Genomic DNA, 27221 nt, shown 5'->3' with positions numbered 1-27221 from the left:
TTAATAAGGTTTAATTAATTAATCAGCTCAATAATAATAATGCACACAGTAATCCAGCAGCGAGACGGGTGCTATCCAGTCTTTTGCACTGAGTGTCACATGTATGATTTTCTCCCAGTTGGCGAGAAGTTACCAGTAGCAACATGGCACTCTCTCCAGGATTCCCTTCTGACTCCGTTGGAGTTGGAGTGTGTGACTGCAGAATTCATATTGCTTCTATACTATTTGAATACCTTATTTGTCCATTTGTATTCTCGCACACTGGCAGCAACCATGTCTGTTTTATATGTTCTGTTCTATTTTACTAAAAATTCAATAAAAATATTTGAACATAAAACAATAGCAACATGGATGAAAGAACACAAACTAAAGCTTAACCCTGACAAAACAAACTTCATCCTCCTAGAAAACAGCAAAACCCCAACCTTGACAAACCTAGTAATAAACTCGATCTCATACCCCATTCAACCCACGCTAAAACTCCTCGGAGTGCTGATAGACAGAGGCTGTACCATGCAACCACAAATCAACAAAATAATAAAAACATAATTCGCAATTATGAGAAACCTAAGACAAGTTTGAAAATTCTTCGACAGAAAACAACTTCAACTCGTGGTTCAATCACTAATCCTAGGCCTAATAGACTACTACAACATACTATATCTCCCCTGCCTAGCAACCACGATAAAACCAATTTTCTTGAATTCTTTGAAAGTGTGAATACACATGTGGATAAAGGTGAGCTGGTTGATATAGTGTATCTAGATTTTCAGAAAGTTTTTGACAAAGTTCTTCATGAGAGGCTCCTGAGAAAATTAAAGAGCCATGGGATAGGAGGCAAAATTAAGTTGTGGATTAGGAATTGGTTATCGGATAGAAAACAGAAGGTAGAGTTAAACGGTCATTTTTCTCAATAGAGGAGAGTAAACCTTGGAGTGCCGCAGGGATTTGTACTGGGACCGGTGCTATTTAACTTATTTATAAATGATCAGGAAATTGGAATGACGAATGAGGTGATACTAAACTGTTCAAAGTTTTTAAAATGCATGCGGATTGTGAAACATTGCAGGCAGACCTTAGGAAATTGGAAGACAGTGATGCAGATTGGGAAGAATAACCCAAATCACAGTTACCGGATGCTAGGGTCCACCTTGGGGGTTAGCACCCAATACGATGTAGATAATATGATGAAACCTTAAGCCCAATGTGTGGCAGCGGCCAAAAAAGCAAACAAGATGCTAGGAATTATAAAAAAAAAGGATGGTTAACAAGACTAAAGATATTACAAGGCCTCTGTATCGCTCAATGGTGCGACCTCATCTGGAGTACTGCATTCAATTCTAGTCTCCTTATCTCAAGAAAGATATAGCAGCACTAGAAAAGGTTCAAAAAAGAGCGACCAACATGATAAAGGGGATGGAACTCCTTTCATATGAGGAAAGATTAAAAAGGTTAGGGCTCTTCAGTTTGGAAAAGAGAAGGCTGAGGGGGGCGATATGATTGAAGTCTATAAATCCTGAGTGGAGTAGAACGGGTACAAGTGGAGTGATTTTTCCCGCCGTCAAAAATTACAGACTAGGGGATTCTTGATGAAAATGCAGAGAAATACTTTTAAAACCAATAGGAGGAAATATTTTTTCACTCAGAAAATAGTTAAACTCTGGAACTCACTGCCAGAGGTTGTGGTAAAAGTGGATAGTGGAGCTGGTTTAAAGAAAGGTTTGGACAAATTCCTGGAGGAAAAGTTCATAGTCTGTTATTAGGACATGGGGGAAGCCTCTGCTTGCCCTGGATCGGTAGCACGGAATGTTGCTACTCGTTGAGTTTTGGCCAAGTACCGTATTTTCACGCATATAACGCGCATGTTATACACGATTTTTACAAACCGCGCATAACCTTGCGCGTTATACAAAATTTTTTTTACATAGTTCCCCCCCGACGTCCGATTCACCCCCCCCGCAGGACCACTCGCACCTCCACCCCGAAGGACTGCTCGCACGCACTACCACCCACACCCGCACCCCCAGCCTGAAGGACCACTCGCACCCCCACAGCCTCCGGACCCCCCCCATCATGTAGAAGCTCCTACCGGTGTCCTGCTGCTTCCTCTTGGCGGTCTCGGCCCTTCTGTGAGCCCTGCGCCTGCGCTGCTTCCTCTTCTGGCGGTCCCGCCCTTTCTCTGATGTCAAGCCCTCTTGCCCCGCCGACTCCCCGACTCCCCGACACGATCGGGGCAAGAGGGAGCTCAAGCCCTCTTGCCCCAGCCATCCGCGGCACCCCCGACACGATCGGGGCAAGAAGGAGCTCAAGCCCTCTTGCCCCCCCGACTCCCCGACACGATCGGGCCAGGAGGGAGCCCAAACCCTCCTGGCTCTGGTGACCCCCCCGCTAGTTGTTCGGGCCAGGAGGGAGCCCAAGTCCTCCTGGCCCTGGCGACCCACACCCCGCTAGTTGTTCGGGCCAGGAGGGAGCCCAAACCCTCCTGGCCACGGCGACCCCCTACCCCCACCCCGCACTACATTACGGGCAGGAGGGATCCCAGGCCCTCCTGCCCTCGACGCAAACCCCCATCCCCCCAACGACCACCCCCCCCCCAAGAACCTCCGACCGCCCCCCCCCAGCCGACCCGCGACCCCCCTGGCCGACCCCCACGACACCCCCACCCCCCTTCCCCGTACCTTTGTGTAGTTGGCCGGACAGACGGGAGCCAAACCCGCCTGTCCGGCAGGCAGCCAACGACGGGATGAAGCCGGATTGGCCCATCCGTCCCAAAGCTCTGCCTACTGGTGGGGCCTAAGGCGCCTGGGCCAATCAGAATAGGCCCGGGAGCCTTAGGCCCCTCCTGGGGGCGGGGCCTTGGGCACATGGTCGGGTTGGGCCCATGTGCCTCAGGCCCCGCCCCAAGGAGGGACCTAAGGCTCCCAGGCCTATTCTGATTGGCCCAGGCGCCTTAGGCCCCATCAGTAGGCGGAGCTTTGGGACGGATGGGCCAATCCGGCCTCATTCCGTCGTTAGCTGCCTGCCGGACAGGCCCTGGCGGGTTTGGCTCCCGTCTGTCCGGCCAACTACACAAAGGTACGGGGAAGGGGGTGGGGATGTGTGGGGGTAGGCCAGGGGGGTCGCGGGTCGGCTGGGGGAAGCGGTCAGAGGTTCTTGGGGGGGCGGTCGTTGAGGGGAGGGGGGTTTACGTCGAGGGCAGGAGGGCCTGGGATCCCTCCTGCCCGTAATGTGGTGGGGGTAGGGGGTCGCCGTGGCCAGGAGGGTTTGGGCTCCCTCCTGGCCCGAACAACTAGCGGGGGGGGGGTCGCCAGGGCCAGGAGGACTTGGGCTCCCTCCTGGCCCGATATTGTCGGGGAGTTGGGGAGTCGGGGGGGGCAAGAGGGCTTGAGCTCCCTCTTGCCCCGATCGTGTCGGGGGTGCCGCGGTTGGCTGGGGCAAGAGGGCTTGAGCTCCCTCTTGCCCCGATCGTGTTGGGGAGTCGGGAAGTTGGTGGGGCAAGAGGGCTTGACGTCAGAGAAAGGGCGGGACCGCCAAGAGGAAGTAGTAGAACACTGGTAGGAGCTTCTACATGATGGGGGGGGTCGGGAGGCTGTGGGGGTGCGAGCGGTCCTTCAGGGTGGGGGTGCGGGTGCGTGCGAGCGGTCCTTCGGGGTGGGGGTGCGAGCGGTCCTGCGGGGGGGGGGTGAATCGGACGTCGGGTGGGGGGGCATCAGGCTTTCAGGGTGGAGACAGGACTTCAAAGGGGAGAGGAGTAGGGGCGGGCGAAAGGAGAGTCAGGGTGGCCAGAGGAGAGTCAGGGCGGGCGAAAGGAGAGTCGGGCGGCGACGGGAGAGTCGGGCAGCATGCGCGGTATAGGGGTGTGCGCGGTATACAAAATTTTTGTTACATATATTTCGGTTTCCCGAGCGCTATACCCGTGTGCGTGTTTTACACGGGTGCGCGTTATCTATGTGAAAATACGGTACTAGTGACCTGGATTGGCTACCATAAGAATGGGCTACTGGGCTTGATGGACCATTGATCTGACCAAATAAGACTATTCTTATGTTCTATTATTCAGCCAGGATTTACTGGCCCTTCCTCCTCTGACACACAGTTCCTTTTGCCATGGGGCAAGGTCAGTAGAATATTGCTGAATAGTAGAGTATGAGGTTCTGTGCTGGCTGCTAATTCATGGCCTTTTTTTTTTTTTTTAAATTAAAGCTGACAGTTACTACAATAGGAAGAAACAATGGGAAGAGAGCAGGTTTGGGGAGAGAGAAGATGAAAGCAGTAATGGTCTAGGGAAGGTTAGGGAGGGGACGGAGAGAAAGATGTTGGGCCATGTGGGGAACAAGGAAAGAAAGGCATTATGTCAGTTGCAGCATCCAGGTACGCCATGAGCCAACCTAATCTAAGGGGCTGGTGATGTCAGAGGCTCAGGCATTTGGCACCCTTTAATCACTGGTGCCCTGAGCCAATGCCTCACCTTGTCCATATGTTAAGCCAGCCTTGCCCATTTAAATACTTCCAGGGTATGGATGCTTAGGAGACAGACCTTTTACAATGGAGAAAGCATTTAGGAACAAGGGATAGGGAAGAAAAAGGTTAGATTAAGGAACTATGGGGCAGATTATCTGTCTTTAACGTGCTCGCTAAACTGGTTCCATCCAGTTTAGCGTGCATGTATTTTAGCAGTGGATTATCAAAATGGCTTACCAAGATCTTTTCAGAGTTTTCTAGCAGTCTCCGATACTGCCATGGAAATGTAATGCATAAGGTCATTAATATTAAAATGATCACTTTGAGCGATTCTCTAACCTCATTGTGCCACATTTGAGGCCAAAATTTGCTGACCGGTTTGAGCTGTTGTTGCCTTACTTTCTGATCAGTGTCTGAATGCTGATTGGCTCAAGCACTGACACGAAAGTAAGGTTTGACAGCTCAGACCCCCCCACCAACGCAAATTAACGCCACACACACAAATTGACGTTTGGCAGGAGAGATATCCACTCTCTCCTACTGCGTTGTACATCACCCAACACTGCTAACAGCCTCCCCCCCTGCAGCGGGAGAGATACCCACTCCCTCCTGATGCAAAACAATGCACACCCCCCCCTGACACTCCCCCCCTGGCAGCGGGAGATATGCCCACTCTGTCCCACTGCTGAGGTCAAGCGACCCCCACCCAACACCCCTCCTGCAGCGAGAGAGATGCCCACTCCCTCCCTCTGCCAAGCAATACATCCACTGACATCCCCCCCAGGAAGCAAGCCCACTTCCTCCTACCGCCATGCAACCCTCCCCCCAGACACCCCCTTGTGCTTCTGACAACCCCCCCGCCCCCTCTCCTTACTTACAATGGCTGGCTGGAGGGATGCTTAGTCCCTCTGGTCAGCAGGCCCATCTCTTCAAAATGGCGGGCTTTCCCCTTCCTGGTGCTTGCCTAAGATTCCTCCTATAGGAGGGACCTTAAAAAACCTGGGCCAGTCTTAGGCCCCTCCCTGGTGCATCTGGGGAGGGGCCTAGGGCTCTGATTGGCCCAGATGCCTAAGGCCTTCTGGCAGGAGGGAGTAAGCATCCCTCCTACCAGCCATTGTAAGTAAGGGAAAGGGAAAGGAGCTGTTGGGGGTGGGTTCCATGTCAGCGGGAGGGAGTGAGCATCTCTCCCGCTGCAGGGGGGGGTGCTGGGTAGGGGGTCACACGATGGTGGTTGCGGGAGAGAATGGGCATCTTTCTTGCTGCCGGGGGGTGGGAGTGGGGAGGCTGTTAGCAATGTTGGGTGATGTGCAACGCGGCAGAAGAGAGTGAGCATCTCTCTCACTACTGGGAAGGGGTTTATTCTGTGCAAGTGCCCATAGCTATCACCAGTGATGGGCACATGCAAATTTAGCAAACCTTCACTACTCTCCGCCAACCTCATTTGCCGTCATACTCTATGTTTTTTGGAGAATGACTCGCTTTTTCTAAATTGCTACAACAACAGCTGCGACAGCGGCCCATCAGTTTTGAATGCAATCTAGGCCTATGTCTGTTCAGAAGGTTGATGGATGCACAAAACTGTCTTCCAATGGAGGAGGTAGAGACAAGGACAGTATCTGGATAAAAGCAAAGATGAGAGAGAGAGAGGCGCTCTAAGTGAGAGGCAAAGAATTTTGTCATCTCCAAATTTAAAACAATTTCAGCTTAAAAAACTTTATATTTGCCTGAAAGGAATTTACACAGTGGAGCAAAACTGATAAAACTAATCAAATGGATGGCATCGTGCTGAGCAACTGCTCCCCCCTCCAAACCTGAATGCAGGTGACTGTTAGGCCAATGAAGGCCAGCTCCATGTGAACATGCAAAGTTTAATAACTGGAATACCAAGGATAGATGTTTTAACATCTCCATGGACAAGACCAATTATATTTGGAAGATTCTGCAAATTCCTGCAAAGACAATTCAATTCCATATATTATCATGCAGGGCTAGGTAGAAGAAAAAGTAAAATTAAGAGTACAAAATCATACCTTTTCGAGTCAGATATTCTGCCACCAGTGCTGCTACATGGACATAACACATAGCTGCCTAAAATGCAGAATGCACAAAGAAAACCAGCATTAAGTATATGAAAAGTGGAGAAGGAAAAATGAGGCAAGTTACTGATAACAGTATGGCAACAAAGTTCTTAATTTCCCACGTTTTTCTCCGAATACTAACTTTATACTTTTCTTCTTCAAAATATCCTTTCAAGGTATTTAACGAAAGAGTAGGTTCTTACCTTTGCTAATCTTCTTTCTTGTAAATCTTTCTAAGTCCTTTTACTTTTCATTGTAGTTCCTTTCTATACCAACTCCTGTAAACCGTGCCGAGCTCTACTTCTGTGGAGATGATGCGGTATACAAACTTAAGGTTTAGTTTAGTTTAGATCTTCCCTTTATTCCGGGACCAGTAAGTTTTATGCATCCTTGGGCACCAGGCACTGTAGAAAGCTTCAGATGATTGAAGTCTTAACTCCTTCCTCTGCTAGCATATCCTCTATATCTCCCCTCTCCCACCTTTCCTACAAATTAAGATTTATAAGTCTGTCCCTATACATCTTATGACAAAGATCACGTACCATTTTAGTAGCCTTCCTCTGGACCGACTCCAATCCTTTTTATATCTTTTTGAAGGTGCAGCCTCCAGAATTGTACACAATATTATAAAAGAGGTCTCGCCAGAGTCTTATACAAGGGCATCAATACCTCCTTTTTCCTACTGGCCATACCTCTCCCTGTGCAACCTATTATCCTTCTAGATTTCACCATCACCTTTTCAACCTGTTTGGCCACCTTAAGATCATGCGATCTTATGAAGTACATTTGGAGGATGAGCCTTTCTCTTTGTGGAGATCTGGCTGTGGGGTGCCACAGGGTTCACCTTTGTCACTGATCCTGTTCAATGTATATATGACTTTTCTGAAAAACTTTTGTCTCATCAGCAGAGACTATATTCACTTACACAGACGATATTTTTATCTTATTGGAAGTCAACTCTGATCTCAGCAATTTGGCTTCTAGTAGAGATTGCTGTATTTCTAAACTCCAAATGTGGGCATTGTCCATCCAAATGAAATTGAAACAAGATTAGAAACACTTCCTACTTCTGTTATACTGAATAGAGGTATCTCATTGCACATAGTTTTTTCCTCTAGAGTATTGGGTATTATCCTTGATTCACCACTCTCATTTCAAGAACAGATAAACTCTGACAAAAAAGTGGTTTTTTTTAGTCTACATAAGTTGAGGAAAGTTAGATTATTGTTCCATCAAGAACATTTTTCAGTACTGGTACAATCTACAGTGCTTGCCCAGCTACACTATTGTAATTCAGTCTATTTAGGCATTAAGCAGGGCAGTCTAAAACAACTTCAGCTGATACAAAATACGGCATCTAAGCTTATATTCGGGAAGCAAAAGTACGATCATGTGTCTCCTTTGTTAAGAAAGCTTCACTGGCTTCCAGTCCGCTTCAGGATTCAATTTAAATGTGCATGTATTATCATTAAGCTTTTCGAACCCCTTCAGATCTTGCCATTTGAGGAATACACAGAGATATAAACTATCTTTCCCTTCTTTTAAGGGTATTAAATCTGTAGGAAAGCTTAGTCAATCTTTTGCCTTCAAGCTGGTAGAGATGTGGATCGGACTTCCTGACTCCATTAGACTGATAGGCCAGCTACAACAATTTCGTAAAGCTCTGAAAACTCTGCTGTTTAGACAAAATTTAAATGGCTTAACTATAGTATCAAAGAACTGACGATAATCCAGCTTGTTTTCTTCTATGCTCTCTTTCTTATGCACTCTAGTCTTAATTACATGTGAACTGAGTCGAGCTCCGTTGGGAGATGACCCGGTATATAAACTGAAGACTAGACTAGATCACATACAATCACACCCAAATCCCACTCTTCTGTCAAGCACATAAGCTCTTCACCCCTAAACTGTACCATTCTGTCAGGTTTTTGCAGCCCAAATGCATGACCTTGCATTTCTAAGCATTAAATTTTATCTACCAAATTTCAGACCATTCTTCAAGTTTTGCCAGGTCTTTCTTCATGTTATTCACACTATCTGGGGTGTCTACTCTATTGCAGATTTGGTATCATCCGCAAAGAGGCAAATCTTACCCGACAGCCCTTCAGCAATATCGTTTAAAAAGAACAGGCCCAAGAACAGAACCTTGAGGCACATCACTGGTAACATTCCTTTTCTCAGAGTGATCTCCATTGATCACTACCTTCTGTCACCTTCCACTCAACCAGTTATTGACCCAGTCCGTCACTTTGGGATCCATCCCAAGGGCACTCAGTTTATTTATTAGATGTCTGTGTGGAACACTGTCGAAGGCTTTGCTAAAATCTAAATACACCACATCTAGCGCACTCCCTCTCTCCAATTCTCTGGTCACCCAGACAAAGAAATTGATCAGATTTGTCCCACAAGATCTACTTCTAGTGAATCTATGTTGCCTCCGGTCTAAGACTGGTAGCACCGCCAAGCTTTTGCGTAGGCCGCCACCGTGGACTTCCGTTTACTGTGAAGCAATGTAGCTATCACTGCAGTAGAATAGCCCTGGGCCGTCAAGGCCATGCACTCATGAGCGGTCTGGGTCCTGCAGAGCGATCAGCCCCTGTGTGAGGAGCCAAGGGTGAAAGGGCAATCGCAGCCCCCGGCCCCGCTGGAGTCGGACCAGGTTGGCATACCACAGCCTCCTTGGCCCTTCGGGAGCCACCAAGATCACTGGCCCCGGGTGCTCTGCTATTCGACGCAGCAGACGCCCTATCATGGGCTACAGAGGGAAGGCGTAAAGAAAACCCTTCTGCAGACAGGACTGCACCAGAGCATCCAGGCTGTCACTGCCGGCCTCTCAACAACTGTAAAACCGATCGGCCTTCTTGTTCACTGTGATCACATGAAGTCGAACACTGGTGCCCCCTATCAGTGCACTATGCACTCGAACGCTCTCCGGGAGAGAGATCACTCTCCGGGGTCCAGTGTCTGGCGACTGAGAAAGTCTGCCTGAATGTTATCCATGCCTACCATGTGAGCCGCAGACAGTGCAACCAGGTGTCTTTCCGCCCATCAAAAGAGCAACCGGGCTGCTACGCTCAAAGAGGGACTCCTCGTGCCCCCCCTGCCGGTTGATGTAAGCTACCGTCATGGCACTGTCCGAGAATACTTGGACAGCTCGATGTCAGAGACGACCCTGGAAATGCAAGAGGGCCAGAAAAATCGCCCTCAGTTCCAGATGATTGATCGACCACTTGTGCTCCAAGGGCACCCACCAGCCCTGCATCGGAACAGACATACAGACTGCCACCCAGCTGGAGAGACTTACATCTGCTGACAGTCACCCAATCCGAAATCCGGAGCAGAAGGCCCTTGGCCAGCGACAGGGGATGCAACCACCACACCATGCTGCTGCGCACCGCCACTGTCCAAGGCTGGAGGGCAAACAATGGGTCCCACTGTAGATTCCACTGGGACAACAGAGCCTCCTGCAAGGTACACAGTCTGGCTCTGGCCCACGGAATTACATCAATCGTTGCCATCATGAGCCTCAGGACCTGGAGATACTGCCGGGTCATCGGGGTTTGAGTGGCCAGAAGGTCTCTGATGACTTTCCGAATCTTCTCGACGGGATATGGGAAGGAACACTTTGTTCTGTCCCATGTAAAAGTGGACTCCCAGGTACTCCACATCCTGGGTGGGCTCCATGTGACTTTTCCAAAGGTTGATCACCCAGCACAGACACTGCAGCAAATGAACCACCTACTGAACTGCCTGGATCCTCTTGGCCAGAGAGGGAGCTCTGATCAGCCAATCATCCAGATACGGATGGCCTAGGACACCGGAGAACAGAGATGTGCTGCCACTATCATATCACCTTGGTGAAGGTCTTGGGTGCCATCGCCAAGCTGAAGGGAAGAGCCGCAAAGTGAAAGTGCTGTTCCAGGATGTGAAATTTCCTGTGCGCCAGAAAAATGGGGATAAGAAGATACACCTCTGTGAGATCCAGGGAGGCCAGATACTCCCCCGGCGCGACTGAAGCAATGATGGAATGTACAGTCTCCATGCGGTAGTGGGGCACCTTCAGTGCCGCATTTACTGCTTTGAGATTTAGGATTGGTCTGCAATTTTTGGAGCCTTTCTTTAGAATGATGAAGTATATAAGAACATAAGAATTGCCGCTGCTGGGTCAGACCAGTGGTCCATCGTGCCCAGCAGTCCGCTCCCGTGGTGTCCCCTAGGTTAAAGACTAGTGCCCTAACTGAGACCAGCCCTGCCTGCGTACGTTCCGATTCAGCAGGAACTTGTCTAACTTTGTCTTGAATCCCTGGAGGTGTTTTCCCCTATAACAGCCTCCAGAAGAGCGTTCCAGTTTTCCATCATGGAGCCCAAGTCACCCTCTAGCATGGGCTTGTTTGCCGCAAGATTCAACAGTCTGCACTCGAAGCCTGCACTCAAAGCGCCTTCTCAGGGGAATCTAGAAAGTACTTGGAGAGAGGATGGAAAAACTCAAATTTGAGCCCGTCGCAGAGTACCTTCAAGACTCAGTGGTTGGATGTGATGGTCTCCCATTCTGCCAGGAAAGACGACAGCCACCCCTTGATGCGAGGGAGAAAGGCTGGCAACCTGGCATCAGAACTATTTCTTAGGGGAGCTGCTGGACATCTGTTTGAGGACTGCTGATGGCCAGATCCCCAAAATGGGGCCTGAAGGATGAAGGGTACCTCTTCCCTGAGGAGGGAGGACCTTCGTACTGGTGAGGACGTCGGAATGGAAGAAAATTAGAATGTCTCAAACTCTTGGCGGGATGTGACCTATTCCCAAGCAAAACCTTTGGCTTGCAGTCTTGTATACTTTCCATGAGGTCATCCACACCCTGGTCAAACAAAAACTGTCCCATAAAGGGCAATTTGCTCAAGGTGGCCTTAGAGGAGGAGTCCCAGATCCACAGCATCCTCCGGGCGGATACCGAATAAGCGCCCAGTTTGGTGAAAACTTTCAATATGTTATATAATCAACCATATAATCTACCCCAGCAAACCACAGTGTCAGGGTCATGGCGTAGTTTGGAGTGGCACGCCTGTGCAACGAAGGATGAGGCTGTCACCGCCTTGACATTGGCTACAGCTGAATCAAAATGGCATTTAAGGATGAAATCCACATACCTGTCCTGAACATCCTTCAGGACCACTCCTCCGTCAAAAGGGAGGAAAGTACGCTTGGTGACCTGAGCCACAACTGAATCCTCCTTCGGAAAAGCAAAGCGCTTGGTAAAACTGACCACCATGGGATAAACCCTCGCCATGGCCCAAGCACATTTCAGGGGACCCTCCGGGTTATCCCAAATCTCTGACAGGATACAAACCACATTGAGGTTATCATGAAAGGAGGCAGTTAGTAGCCTCTGATCACTCATGAGAGAACATTTCTCCTGGATCGGCTGATCTGGTTGAAATTTTAATTCCTGCAGAGATTCTGTGATGAGGTCCTCCAGATGAGCCGGTTTGAAGAACCTATGTACTGTGGGATCGTCAGCCAGGTCCCGGGACCCATACGGATCCTGATCGCGGAGCTCCACCAAATTTGCCACATCTGTGGATGCCATCAAACCTCCCTATGAAAGCAGAAGGATTGAGAGAGTGTCCGATGCAATCGTGGGCATCAACATTTTTTGCTTCGGGGTCCCTGCCGGGAAACCAAGACTCGGGCAGAGCAGTGGCATAGTCCCTTTGGACGGCCCAGACATCTGTGGGGTGACCACAGGCATAGATTTCTTAACTAAATATGCCTAAGAGCATATTCATAAATTCCAGGGGAAAAAGATTTCCCGCGGCAAGAGCAACCCTGTATGTCTCAGACTTAGAGTGCTTGGATGACTTAGGAGGCTTTTCTCTGGAACTGTGTTTGTGTTTCGCTGATATGTCGCCAGTGCTCTCCCAAGAGCCCCCAGATGTGATTTTCGCAGAAATTGGGGCAGAAGGCTCAAGGAGAGTCTCCCTGGAGGTGGAAGGCACGACATCCGTGCAAACTTCACCCCTTCTCACAGGCCGCAGCACACGTGGAACACGGCTGCGCATCTGACAGCCATCCATTGCAAATGAGGCATGAATCCATCTCATTCTGACCTGAGGCCATCTGTGAAGTTTGGAGCAAAAACGAAGCTCCTAACTTTAAAAAATATAGTTTTATTCAAATCGGGAAAAATCCAAGATGGCTGCCACAGTTGCCGATTTTGCAATAAAATAGCCCAGGAAAGAAACAGGAATTCCTTAAAAATCCAGTGATTTGGTCATTTTAGAGGTGGGGAGGGGTAGGGCACACAGGGAAACCCCCAAACCCCCCCAAATTGCTATAACAGGCTGTTCCATAGTGCTGAATGGGAGAAAATGCAGGTAATGCTGAAACATCATGTAGGGAGATCTAAAGTCTCTGGAAGCTGGAAAGCTGGATTTCAAGTCTTCTGACTGCTCCACCAGCATGACCCCCACGGCCGGTGACCTCCGCCACCTTCGGATATGCTGTGCAACCACCTGGAAGAGGTACGTAGTCCAGCTCCGATTCCGGTCTCACCTCAACGGAACTGCTTAGCCTACACTCCATCCACTAATGGATTGACCTGGGGTGAGCTAGCTCCCGATCCCAGAGCCCTGATATGACCTGCAGGCTGTCCAGGGGGCTTACTGCAATGCAAAAGCAGATGTTCTCCAATAGTCTACAATCTCCTGCAGCAAGGATGTCCCCACAGGGAACTTCCACAGCACAAGGGCAAACCCGCGAAACAAATACTAAAAAAAAAAATCCTGAAAACTAGCAAAAGAAAACATGAGTAGAAGAGAAGCTCCTATAGGCTGGCATGTAGAAAGCAAGACTGGAGTCCAAGGGGCATGCTCCAGGATATGCTAGCAGAGGGAGGAGTTAAGACTTCAATCATCTGAAGCTTTCTACAGTGCCTGGTGGCTAAAGATGCATAAAACCCACTTGTCCCAGAATAAAGGGAGGATTTACAATAAAGAAGATTAGCAAAGGGGCATATGAGAGTTCTTACTAAGCATTAATCTCATCCAAGAGACATAGCAGAATGTTCTTGGCACAAACCAATCTCTTCCTCTTTCCTTCCAAGCTACAAAGGAAATACATTTCTTGTAGAAAATATTTTGTTCAACAGTTAACTCTTATGTCCATTATGTTGAAATATGGCGGAATAGAGAACAGAATACAAATGCCAAGCACTGCAAAAACTTTTCTGATTGCAATTTTAACAGTTATTTGGATTACGTAAAGCTCATTTACAGTATAAGATGTGCAGCATGCTTTTACCAAGATGTATTTGAGGTTTTGCGAAAACTGTTGGAAGGACAACTGATTGCTTAAGATGTAACTCAACACCAACATAGGAAGAAACTTAGGATACACGCAGAGAAAGCAAAGTTACTTACCTATAGCAGGTTTTATCCAAGAACATCAGGCAGATATTCTACAGAGCCCTGTACAAACAGTGTAAAAGTGTACTCTCACTTTAAAAATCATGAGACTGCCTGTACCATGCATTCATGAATCCATTCCCACCCAACACTAGCTCAGGGGGCCATCAGTTCAGTAAAAAAGCTAAGAAGCCAACTAGGGGAGGTAGGCGGGTTCTGAGCATATCTGCCTGCTCTCCTTGGATAACACCTTCAACAGATGAGTAACTTTGCTTTTTCCGAGGACAAACATATTCTCACATGTAGGATTCCCTAGCTGCCAGGATCATGTCTCTGACAAGATGGTTATTGACAACTACCATAAGCCTGGCAAAACCACAAGGGTTGGAGGAAAGATGGCATCTAAATGGTGAATAAATTTTGTAGAACTGACTGGCCGAACCAGCTATCCCATCTGAAATGATTCTCCAAACAATAGTAGGATTTGAATGTATGAACTGAGGACCAGGCAGCTGCTTTACAGATGTCCTCAATGGAAGTGGAACACAGATGAGCTACTGAAGTCGCCATTGCTCAAACTTAATGTACAGTGACACAGCCTTCATGCATCAGCCCAGCCTGAGCATAGCAAAAGGAGATACAGTCTGCCAGCCATGTGGAGATGGCTCTCTTGGTGGCAGGAGCTCCAAGTCTGTTAGGATCGAATGAAAGAAACAGCTGAGTGGAAGTTCTATGAGGTTTGGTGCAATTCAAGTAATAAGCAAGAGCATGTTTATAGTTCAAGGTGTGGAGTGCTGCTTCGGCAGGGTGAGAATGTGGTTTTGGAAAGAATTCAAGTTTCCAAGCTTTATTAAAATTTATTATCCCGCTTATCAGATTTCTAAGCAGTTTTACAATAAAATTTTAAATTGTGTGATATACAAACATTCATCATTAAACAAGACAATATATATGTTTACATGGACGTTATGGACTGACAATTACAGGAAGTAAGAAGGAAGAAATACAATTTTGAATAGGATAGGAGGACGTAGAAGGGTAATACAAGTAGGAAGGGTAATTAACATCTGAGACAGAGGATGGAAGCAAATTGTCAGATTTTCAGATCAGAGTACTCTGTTAGGTGTGTAAAGAATTACCATATTTTTTCTTCCATAAGATGCACTTTTTTCTCCCAAAAGCAGATAGAAATAAGGGTGCGTCTGAGGAAGAGGCATATAAAGATGTCCAGGTGGTGACCAGGGCCATCTGCCTGGACTTTCTATGCCTGGTATGGGGGACTGCCTACCACTGGACCTGCCTTGTACCCTTGTCCCGACCTACCACTAGATCACCAGATGGGGGACAGGGGACAGGGCAGGGTGGTGGGCAGAATTTTTTTTCCTTGGTTTTTCCACCTCTTCAGGGATGTACGTCTAATGGAAGGGTGTGTCCTATGGAGCAAAAAATACAGTACTAATCTGTTTATGAATTCTGGTTTATTGGAGGTTTTAGATTTAAATATTAGTAAAATAATTTTATAAGTGATTCGGTATGAAATTGGTAACCTGTGGGCTTTTATAAGTAATGGCGTTACATGCTCATTTTTTTGATAAGGTTAATAGTTTGATTGCCGTGTTATGTATTATCTATAATCTTCTTAATTCTTTCTGAGTAATTCCCTTGTAGAGCGCATTACAATAGTCTTGTGTAGAAATGATGAAAGTGGATGAGGATATTTAGTGAAGAAGTTTCTGATAAATTTGTTACAGAGCGTATCATTTGTACACAATAGAAGCAACTTTGTACCACAGTACTGATGTGATTATGATAGCTCAATTTTTCATTAAATGTTACACCTAAAATTTTTACTGTATGGACTGTTTGCATAGGTACTGACTTGCGATATACTGGTGTTGATATGGAATATGTGTCTTTACAGGGAGAGAGCATGATTTTTTATTTGATTGGGATAATATATTTTCATGGAAGCATCAGCTTATCTGTTCCAATTTCTGGTTGATGTTTTAGATTGCATTTGAATCATTGGAATCCATGGAGTGGAGTATCTGTATATCATCGGCATACGCGTAAATTGTGAAACCTATGGATTGTCACAGCGTCAGTAGGGGGGCAATAAAGATGTTGAATAGTAGAGGAGATAGAATTGATCCTTGTGGAATATCATAGTTCTGCTGAAGAGGTTAAGATGTGGTTTTGTCTTTGATTACTTTAGATGAATAATCGGAAAAGTAGGAAATGAACCAGTCTAGTGCTAAATCTGTAATTCCTATTGTTTTGAATCGTTGTATGAGGAGTGAGTGATCAATTGTGTCGAATGTGGCAGAAATATTGAGAGAAATTAGTAGTACTGATTTCTGATGGTCAATATGGTATAAATTGTAGTAGTTAATCTGATTAATGAGTGTTCTGTGGAAGGAAGAAGTAGGGAACTATAGGCTAGCAAGTCTTTTTTTAATTCTTTATTTATAAGTTTCAACTTTTGACAATCTTTACAAGTCAAAAAGGAAAGATTACAATGTAAAATGAAAATAGAAGAATTCCAAATTATTTAAGAAGTATCACCTTATTACAGAGTATAGTTAGTCCACAATATATCTCAGGGAGATAGCTGAAGATAAACTGAAATAAACCTAGGAAATATTGTATATCAAGAAGAACTAAGCGGGGGCCTGAGTGCACATAAACAATTCTTTACTGAGCTATTGAAAACAGCAAAACTCATATAGAATGTATAGATTGCTCTCTATCTGAAATAAACTTAGACAACTGCTGCAGTTCAAAGAAAACATATCTATTATCTTTATATGTTAAAACGCACTTGCAGGGATATCTGAGTACAAAAGTTGCTCCTAACTGAACTGCCTGGGGTCTCATAATGAGAAATTGTTTCTGGGTAGAACGAGAGACATCTGGATACGTTCTTATATTAGTCAGAAAGGGAACATCTTTATATTTGAAAAACATCTTAAGCATCCATTCCCTATCAGAATCAATAGCAAACTGAACAATTAATGTTGCTGAGATTCAAACCTCAGTATCCAACCTCTCCAAGAAATTGGTCAAATCCAAACTATCAGTAGAAACATTCTGCTGGTTGGAATTTTGCAATTTAATTCTCATTGGAAGGTAATATATTTTAGAGAGAGGTAGGTATGAGGTTTCTGGAACTTTCAGAATTTTAGTCAAATATCTTTTAAACATTGCCAGGGCAGATATAGGTTGAACTTTAGGAAAATTAATTATCTGGAGATTACATCTCCTAATAGAGATTTACATCATTTCTTGTTTAAAGTGCAAACTAGCACTGTCCTTGGCCCACGTAAGAGCTTGTACTTTCAAAGTTTTTATCTTAGTATCAAAGTCACTCGATTTACTCTCCAAACTCGTTACCTTGGCTTTAAGTTCCAAATTCTCTGAAAGCACAGTAGTATACCGAGTAGAAAGTTGCTGAATTTGGTTACCAAGAGAAGCTTGCATATTCGATATAGCATCCTAAATAGATTCCATTGTAAAGACACTGGGCCTCTGTAAGGGAACAATCCCTGCACCAGAGTTCCCTGCAGCTCCCAATGCATCTGAGACTGCTTCAGCTGTGAGGAAATCTTGATGAGTTTGCTGTACTCTCGCCGCCGACTGCTCAGATGTCGATTGCTCCTCCTACCCTCTTTCAGAGTCGGTCCTCCCGCTCCGTGAGGCCAGCAAGAGGGTTCTTTGGGCTGGGGCGTCCAAAAACAAATCCTCTGATGCACCAGGACAGCTAGGCAGACTTCGCTCTTCGGAGGACAGAGTAACACCCTCGAAAGAAAGATCACGTACCTCAGTTTGCGCATTCTCTACAGCTGGGGAACCTCCGATTGTTATGTTCTTGTGCCACGGTCCACGAAGGCATCCATTGGGCCTGTTAGCAAGGTAGATTGGTCCAGAAAAACTCGCACTTTGGATTTTATTTTTACCATCCGGTAAGAGGAAAAATTCTCAACAACAGCATGGTGGCATCTCCGCAGAAGCCTGAGGCCGCCATCTTGGGTAAGCTCCTCCCCCAGGCTAGTAAGTCTAACTTCTGTGGTAAATAAATTAATGGAAATGCTTTTAAAACAGAGAATAGTGACATTTCTAAAATCCAGTGGATTACAGGACCCAAGGCAACATATATTCACTAGAGGAAGGTCTTGTCAGACAAATCTGATCAATTTCTTTGACTGGGTGTCCAGAGAATTGCATAGAGGGAGCGTGCTAGATGTGGTATATTTAGATTATAGCAAAGCCTTTGACAGTGCTCCACACAGGTGTCTAATAAATAAACTGAGTGCTCTCTGTATGGGTCCCAAAGTGACGGACTGTGTCAGGAACTGGTTGAGTGGAAGGTGACAGAGGATAGCGGTCAATAGAGATCACTCTGAGTAAAAGGATATTACCAGTGGTGAGCCTCAAGTTTTAGTTCTTGGGCCTCTTCTTTTTAACATTTTTGTAAGCAATATCGCTGAAGGGATGACTGATAAGATTTGCACCTTTGTGGATGATACTATAATCTGCAATAGCGTAGACACCCTGATGGTGTGGAAAACATGAGGAAGGATCTAGTGAAGATTCAGGAATGGTCTGAAATGTGACAGTTAAGATTTAATGCTAAGAAATGTGGGCTGCAGAAATCTGAGGGAACGGTACAGTTTAAGGGGTGAAGAGCATTTGTGCACAAAAGAAGAGCGAGACTTCGGTGTGATAGTATATGATGATCTAAAGGTAGCCAAACAGGTTGAAAAGATGATCATAAAAGCTAGAAGGATGCTTGAGGGCATAGGGAAAGGAATGGCCAGTGAGAAAGAGGTGGTATTGATACCCCTGTATAAGACTCTGGTGAGACCTCATTTAGAATATTGTAGACAATTTTGGAGACTGCACTTTCAAAAAATATATAAACAGGATGGAGTCAGTCTAGAGGAAGGTAACTAAAATAGTTGATGGTCTACATCATAAGGTGCATGGGGACAGACTTAAAGATCTCAATCTGTATACTTTGGAGGAAAGACAGGAGAGGAGTAATATGATAGACATTTAAATAATAATGTAGAATAAATGTGCATGAGGCAAGTCTCTCTCATTTGAAAGAAAGCTCCAGAATGAGAGGGCATAGGATAAAGTTAAGAGATGATAGGCTCAGGAGTACACTTCTCCCTGTGTATTCACAGTTTCGATTATTCACGGTTTTAACTTGAGGCTCCTCCCCCCAAATTACATCAGCTTGCATAGAGAAATCACTGATTCCAAGCATTTACAGAGAAAATCGCTGAGTCCCAGCACTTTCTTCACCGTGTTTTGCCTCTCTTTCAGAAAAAGGCCAGGTCTCCCACCATGTTATTCGTGGTTTCACCATATTCACGATGGTTTTCATTAGAAAACAGCGAATAACATATGAAAAAGTTATTTGCAGTTTTTCTGTATTTGCGGTTCTGTTAATCCCCTATCACAGCGAATACGGAGGGAGAAGTGTAATCTAAGGAAATACTTTTTACAGAAAGGGTGGTAAATGCGTGAAATAGTCTCCCAGTACAGGTGGTGGAGACAAAGACAGTGCTTGAATTCAAGAAAGCAAGAGACAGGCACATGGGATCTCTTAGGGAGACAGGAGGGATCCTTCCTGTCTCCTGTACCGGCTGACTCTTAATTTTTTTACCCTCCCCCCACATACCTTTTGGATGCTGCAGAAAGGCAGACTGGATGGACATTTGCTATGTTTTTCTATGTTTCAGATGAAATTTAGAGATGACCTTCAGGAGGAATTTGAGATGAGTGTGAACAACTATTTTATCGTGGTAGAATGTTATACAGTAGACTTTCTATTAACCGGAACTTAAGCAACCAGAAAAAAAAGTCTAAGAAATACTGTAATACTTTAAATAAACATGAAAATAAAATCAATTTCTGGTAGAAATTTAAGTGTAAGTTTAGCACATCACATCTGAATATGCCCCCATTTTACTTACCACATGTCCAGTACTTTGTCTAGAACAGTGTATGGTAATGCATAGTATAGGGTATAGTATTAGTTAGGCCTAAGTTTAATAGTAACTTTCAAGCACCCAGAAACTACATTTATCCGACATCTATCAATCCCCATGGCTGGTGGTTAACTGAGAGTCTACTGTATAAGGTGGATCTGACATAAGTGGATCTGACAAAATGTGAGAGAAATGAGAAATATTACTTTCCAAGTGAGATACTTGAAGGATGAAGTTGAGAGTGATTCAAATTGAGACTTCATTAGAGTGGAAAGTACAACATTAAGGTCCCAAGTAAATGGAGGAGGCTTAATTGGAGGTCTTGTATGAAGAAGGTCTTTCATGAATCTAGAAACCAAAGAATGTACAGACAAAGGGTTTTTGTTAGTTGAGTACGGAAAGTACTAATAGCACTAGCATGAACTCTGACTGAGGCCTAGATGGACTAAGAGGATTGGTAAGACCGTGTGGGTCTACACCGATCCTATTTTTTGGCTGATTCAGAAAGAGCTATTGATGCACTAAAATGTTTGCATGCAAATGATTCACGTGGATGGTCACTGTAATCCCCAACTCTCCAATCAGATGGATTGATGTGAGCGCGACTCTTACACATGCACAGTGCCAGCAGGGGGAGCTCGAACACCTAAGAGGTAGGGGATGATCACTCCATCTTGCCCTGTCCATCCCTCCCCTGCGGCAGCGAAATGGCAGGAGAAATGCCCACTCCTTCCTGAAACCAAAGGCCCCACCCCCCTGGCATCCCCAAACATCCCCCCCCCAAAAAAAAATAAAAGGCAGGAGAGATGCCCACTCCCACTGCCAGGTGTCCCCCCAAACATTCCCTTCCTTCCCACTTCTGAAAAAAAAAAAAGGCAGGAGTGATACCCACTCCCTCCTGCCACTGAAGGTCCCCTGAAACTCCCACATCCCCTACCCCCCTGAAAAAAAAAGGCAAGAGAAACGCCCATTCCCTCCTGCCACCGAAGGCCCACTCCCAAGGTGCCCCCCCAAACATTCCCTCCCTTCCCCCTTTCCCCCCTGAAAAAAAGGTCCACTCCCTCCTGCCACCGAAGGCCCCCCTTTTTAGAGAAATTGAGTGAATGAGGGTGGGGTTTCAGGGGACCTCCAGTTGCAGGAGGGAGTGGGCATCCCTCTTGCCTTTTTTTTCAGGGAGGAAAGGGGGAAGGTAAGGGATGTTTGGAGGGGCGCTTGGCACGGGAGTAGGCCTTCGGTGGCAGGAGGGAGTGGGCATTCCTCCTGCTGTTTTGCTGCCATGGGGAGAGGGAGTCACCATGGCAGGGGCCATTTTCACTGGGATGTGAGGGGGGTAGATTCATCAGGGAGGGCCGTCATCAGAAAGGGGGGTGCTTTTTTTTTTTTTTTTTGCTAATGGGGCAGATATTGTGCAAGTGTAATATGCACAGCATCTGTGCCCATTAAAAAAAAAGGTTAGACAGAAAAGCGACTGGTCATGACCAGTTGTTTTCTTTGGATCGTTTTAAAAGTAATCATTTTTTTAGTGTATCGGGAAGCCATGTTAGAGCATCAATCGCTCTACCAGTTTATATGGCATTTTAATATTAATCAGCTTATATGCATGGTCAGATCGGGGAATGAGCAATTGTGCAGAAAACCAGGTGGTGAGCCGTTTTCTGCATTGGGTTAGCAAATGTGATCGTTGCTAAAGCTGTTAAAACTGGATTAGCGACGATCACTGGTTTCAGTGCATCTGGGTCTGAATTAGTTTTTAGTCTACAGTCAGAGAGATATAGAAGATAATCTAGAACCAATGGAAGAGGACAGTTGATTGGCTCTAGTGAGTTGGTATTACACCAGATTATAAAATGAGTACATTTGAAACTATAGCAGTGCTGCATAGAAGGCTTTCGAGCAGCTTCAATGATGGCTGACACTGGTGCAAATATTGCTAAGACATTTAGTAGTTGGGAGAGAAATACCACACTATGAGAGCTAGCGAAAATAGAATGGGATGGAAGAGAGAACCCTCATTCTGTTGTCAGCAAGGCTGGAAGCATTTGAAGTGTGATGGGTTCCCTTTTGCTGAGTTGTAGGAGGAGCTACGAGAATTATGGTGGCTTGTTCTTAGCAAAGTCTGAGTAGTGTTTTCCCAAGTAGAGGAACTGGAGGGTGTCACAGCCACCCTCTTGGCCAGCTGATACTGGAGTGACATGTGATAAGATTTCATATGTGCTACTCCTGGGTCACACAGGGTTCTAGGAGACTTAGGAGTTCTAATTTTAAAATACCAAAGCCAACAATCTTTATGGAGCTTGGCAAGGACTACACTTTATTGGTAACACAGTCTAAAACTCAAAAGGAATCATGCTTCCTAGCAGCAATATAGAGTTCATAAAAGAAAACCCAAAAAGTAAAAAATAAAGTTCCTGGTGTCAGAATGCTCTGTCTATCCCAGTGTCTCTCAAACTGTGTGCCAAGGCACAGTGGTGTGCCCTAAAGAGATTCCAGGTGTGCCATGAGAGATTCCAGAATTTTATTTTTAAAAAAATACCCTTCTTAAGTATGCACTAGAATAAATGGCATGTACATCGCACATGCAAGAGTCTGTCAATGTTATGAGTGTCTGTTTGCATAAGGGATACACAAATTCTCCCAAAAACTATAGGCTATTGCCAACTTGAAAAATCTTTACTTCATATATATATATATATATATATATATATATAGACCATGGAACTCAAGTGTCTGCTGGTGTCACCCTTATAACTAGCCCCCATTCTAAGCTATTGTTACTAGAATGGCTGGTTAAGAAGCTACATTAAAAGCTAAGTAAAATGCTGTAGATAATTTACCATCTATGGATGTAAGACATCTATTGTTTTTCACATATTTATAAATGAAATTTTTTTTTTCTAAAAAAGAGAATTTAAAAGAAAATTTTTTAGATTTTAATAAAAATAGACAATTGGATCAATGATAGTCTGCAGAATGGGTGTACACCGAGACTAGTTCTAAGGGTGACACCAGCAGACACTTGAGTTCCATGGTCTATATATATATATGAAGTAAAGATTTTTCAAGTTGGCAATAGCCTATAGGTATTGGGAGAATTTGCATAAGGATACAACCACCCATACAAGCATAATTCTTTGACATGATCGATTCTTGAAAAAGCAGTAGTTATCCTAACTTGAGTAACAAAAGCAATCAAGGTTTTGTTACTATTTGGATCTTCTTATCTTTGCGAACTTGGATTTTCAGCTCTGACTGAAATTAAATCGAAAAAAAGAGAACGACTGCAAATTGTAGATGATGAAATGTATGTTTGTTTGTCAACTATCGATCCACATTTTAAGTTAATTTGCACACAAAACAAGCATATCCATCGCATTGATTAGCAATTCTATTCTATCTACTTTAGTTTCACCATTGTTACACTTACTCATACATAGCTTAAAGAACTTTAAAAAAAATAACGCTCAAATTTAATTTTTTGTTGGTTCTGAAATTTTATAATTTCAATTATAATGTGCTGCAAAAAAACATTTGCTCTATTTAGTATGCCAAAGCTAAAAAAAAGTTTGAGAGACACTGGTATACACAGTTCTAAGAAATGGTCTTTCAAGCAACAACAACAAAAAAAAGCAAAGCAACAAAAGAGTCTCTGAGTACATCAGTAACGTGGCACATAGAAGGCCCCAGTGAGAAAGCAGCGAAGCAGCTTGTGAGTGCTGCTGGCCCGACGCTCCTCTGCTGGAAGGTATTTATGGTCGCGGACGGCGGGGATCGGTTGGGAGGGAAGGATGGCGGGTCAGTGGGGGTTCAGCGGTTCAGCTGTGCGGCGGGTGCTCAAGGGTTCTGTTGCACGAGGGAAGGATGGAAGCTGGGCAAGGGTTCTGCTGCACGAGGGATGGGAGGGAGGGAAGGATAGAAGCTGGACAATAATTCTGCTGCACAAGGGATGGGAGGGAGGGAAGGAAGGATGAAGCTGGGCAAGGGTTCTGCTGCACAGGGAGATGGGAGGGATGGAGAAAATAATACCTAGTGCCTTTTTTGGGCTCCAAAATAATTTAAGACACTAACTTATTTTGGGGGAAACACAGTAGATGTAGAATGCTGAGGTGAATGTCGAGGAGAGCATCAAGATTGATGTTGAGATGGACATCAAGATTAGCTGTGCTCCCTAGAAGATGGACGTCTCCTCGACTTACGCTTGACGTCATGGTGTCCGAGATTGATGGCAGTGCTCGGACTGGGCTGAGGCTGGGTGTGTTGAAGAAGATTTTTGCATTGAGTGCAACTGTAGCAACCCAGTTAGTTCCTTCTGGAACAGCTCTGTGAGCTGATCCTGTATCGATGGCACAGGAACCAATATTGGCAAGGGTATATAGTAGGCGCAGTCTCCATTGAGAACCTTGATGTCTAGGCACGCTTCAGAGGAGACACCAATTGTAAGGATGTCAATCCTGCACTTGTGCATTGATGCTTAGAATGTGTCGATGGTGATGACGCCTGGAACGATGCTGAGGTCTGTTCAGAGGGGAAAAGTTGTTTGTTTTTTAGCCTTTTTATGAAGTACCCCTGATTCAGGTGTTGTCAATGTCGTCAGTACCAATGTCGATTGATGTTGATGATCAGCGTTAGAGTCTCCAGCCTTAGTCGATGTAGTTGAAATTGATCTGAAAAATTATTCAAACTGCAATGACCTCTTCTGCAACTTAGAGCAGAGTATGCAAGAAGTATCCCGATGTTGAGGATCTACACACTGGGTACATCAGTTATGTGGATCTTTGCCTGAAATGGTCCTGTAACATCGAGTACACAGTGAGGTCAAAAGGATAAAAGACTCAATGGTCTGAGGAGGTCAAGTAGGTAGAAAACTGAAAATGATTCGACACTCCTGGCTTGAGAAGAGGCTGAAAAGTGCTCATAGGTCCAAAACAAAAAAGTAATCAAAAATAGAAAATTTTGATATGTAATGAAAAAGAGAAATAAATGACAAATATGATGGGAAGGCACAAAATATACAGATAAAATGCATGTACAAAAAAAACATGCACTTAGAAAAACTAAGAACTGATGGTCCCATGAGCTGATGTCAGGCAGGAAATGAACTCATGCGTGCATGGTTTGGGCAATCTCAAGATTTTTAGTGACAGTAAACTTTTGCACTGTCTGTACTGGGCTCTGTTGATGACAAAACCCACATGTGAGAATATGTTTCCTGCTTGTCCTCTGATAACTGTTCTTATTGTAAAAACTTTCTTTAAGTTGAATCAGATACTAGAGCCTGCAGCTCACTGACTTTGACTGCAATCAGTGACTCAAAAGAAGCTTTTATCAGTTGGGTGAGACCACCACTGAGGTCCCATGACACAGCTGAAGGATTGATAGGGGGCTTTATCAACAGCAAACCACTCATGAATCGAACAACTAGAGGCTGGGCTCACCTCTTATATGATGCTGGTAAGCACAAACTGCACTGAGATGAACTCTTACAAAGTTAGCTTTTAAACTAGACTCAAAGAGGTGTAAGAAGGTACCCAAGCAATTTTTGTGTAGCATTCTAGGGCCTTACCCTCACATCTCTTAGTGCAGGGGTGTCCAACCTTTTGGCTTCCCTGGGCCGCATTGGCCGAAAAAAAATGTTTCTGGGGCTGCGCAAATGCTGCAGCAAGACAGAGGAGGGAGCCGGCAAGCAGTAAACATCCGGGGACAGCAGAGGAAAACACTGCATCGCCCTCGACCGGGGCCGCACAAAATACTTCACGGGGCTCATGCGGCCCTTGGGCCGCAGGTTGGACACTCCTGTCTTAGTGGAATCTTTCCTGGAGACATCCTCATCCAGTTACAGAGAAGCAAATTCTACACTCTTAACATCCAGACCATGAGACTCATCACACAGGACATACTCCAATCTCCAAGGTTCTTTGGAGAATAACTCCAGAAGAGGGAACCAGATTTGCCATAGTCAGTATAGCAAAATAAGAATTCATGGTTCCTCAGATCTGCTTCAGATTCAGCAAAGCTTTCCAAACCGGAGAAATTGGAAAATATGCATAAAGAAGGCCCTCCCAATTGAGAAGGAAGGCATCCAATGCTATCTTGACAAGTGATCCGAATCTGGAACAGTACTGAGGGACCTTGCTGTTTTCATGAGTGGCAAAAAGATCCACTGATGGGGTGCTCCACTCAAAAGATCTTGTGGGCAACCCAGCTGCATCATCCTACTCAGTCTGTCTTCTAGACCAGTGGTTCCCAATAGAGAATGACACGGGGAGCGATCCCCGCAGCGAACCGCTGCGTGGCTGCGGTTTGGCTGCGGGTTATGGTGACCTCATTAGCAAATCGCCGCAGACGCGGGGACAAATCCTTTCACCGCCCGCAAAAACGGTGAATAGATTTGTCCCCGCAGGCCAATGTCCCCCCTTCTAGGAACCGCTATTTACCTGTGTTTCACCGTGCTCCTCATTTGTCAGATCAACCCTTCCTGCCAATAGAACCCGCCCCCCCCCCCGACGATCGCCCTCAGCCCTTCATGCCGACAGAACTAGCCCTCCCCAACGATCGCGGCAGGAGGGTACCCATCCACTCCTGCCTACCCCAACAGCCCCCCCGACGATCGCAGCAGGAGGATATCCAACCCCTCCTGCCAGCTCCCCAACAGCCCCCCTATGATCACTGGTAGGAGGGTGCCCAACCCCTCCTGCCGGCACCCCCAACTGCCCCCTATATCGCCAATAGGAGGGTGCCCAACCCCTCCTGCCGGACCCCCCCCAACGAACCCTCCCACCCCGGAACCCCCTTAGTCTTACTTTCCAAGTTGGACCGGACAGCTCCTCGCTCGTCTGGCCAGCAGGCCTGCCTCCGTCCAAATGAGGCGGGCCCGCCCCTCCACTCCCCTGCCTAACCCACAGGATCCTAGGGCCTGATTGGCCCAAGCACCTAAGGCCCCTCCTATAGCGGGAGTGGCTTTAGGTGCCTAGACCAATCAGGCCCTAGGATCCTGTGGGTTGGGCAGGGTAGGGGCGGGCCCGCCTCATTTGGACGGAGGCAAGCCTGCTGGCCATACGTGTGAGGAGCCGTCCGGTCCAACTTGGAAAGTAAGACTAAGGGGGTTCCGGGGTGGGAGGGTTCGTTGGGGGGGGGGGGTCCAGCAGGAGGGGTTGGGTACCCTCCTGCCGGCGATCTTAGGGGAGGCCATTGGGAGGACCGGCAGGAGGGGTTGGGTACCCTTCTGCTGCGATTGTCGGGAGGGCCGTTGGGGGGGGGTCTACAGGAGGGGTTGGGTGCCCTCCTGCCGT

The 27221-nt window shown here is 46.0% G+C and overlaps 1 protein-coding gene across 4 annotated transcripts in view; it reads right to left on the bottom strand.

Annotated features, from left to right (window-relative positions):
• Nucleotides 1-27221, bottom strand: part of DOCK9 (dedicator of cytokinesis 9) — a 1074749-nt gene that overhangs the window by 190539 nt on the left and 856989 nt on the right. For all 4 annotated transcript variants that reach the window (XM_033947591.1, XM_033947593.1, XM_033947592.1 and 1 more), the window contains exon 44: nucleotides 6492-6549. In XM_033947591.1, coding sequence (XP_033803482.1) covers nucleotides 6492-6549 — 58 coding nt within the window. The remainder of the gene's footprint in view (nucleotides 1-6491; nucleotides 6550-27221) is intronic.

Source organism: Geotrypetes seraphini, chromosome 6 (assembly GCF_902459505.1).
Source record: "Geotrypetes seraphini chromosome 6, aGeoSer1.1, whole genome shotgun sequence".
Classification (NCBI taxonomy): Eukaryota; Metazoa; Chordata; class Amphibia; order Gymnophiona; family Dermophiidae; genus Geotrypetes; species Geotrypetes seraphini.
This window is presented reverse-complemented; position numbering and strand designations above follow the sequence as displayed.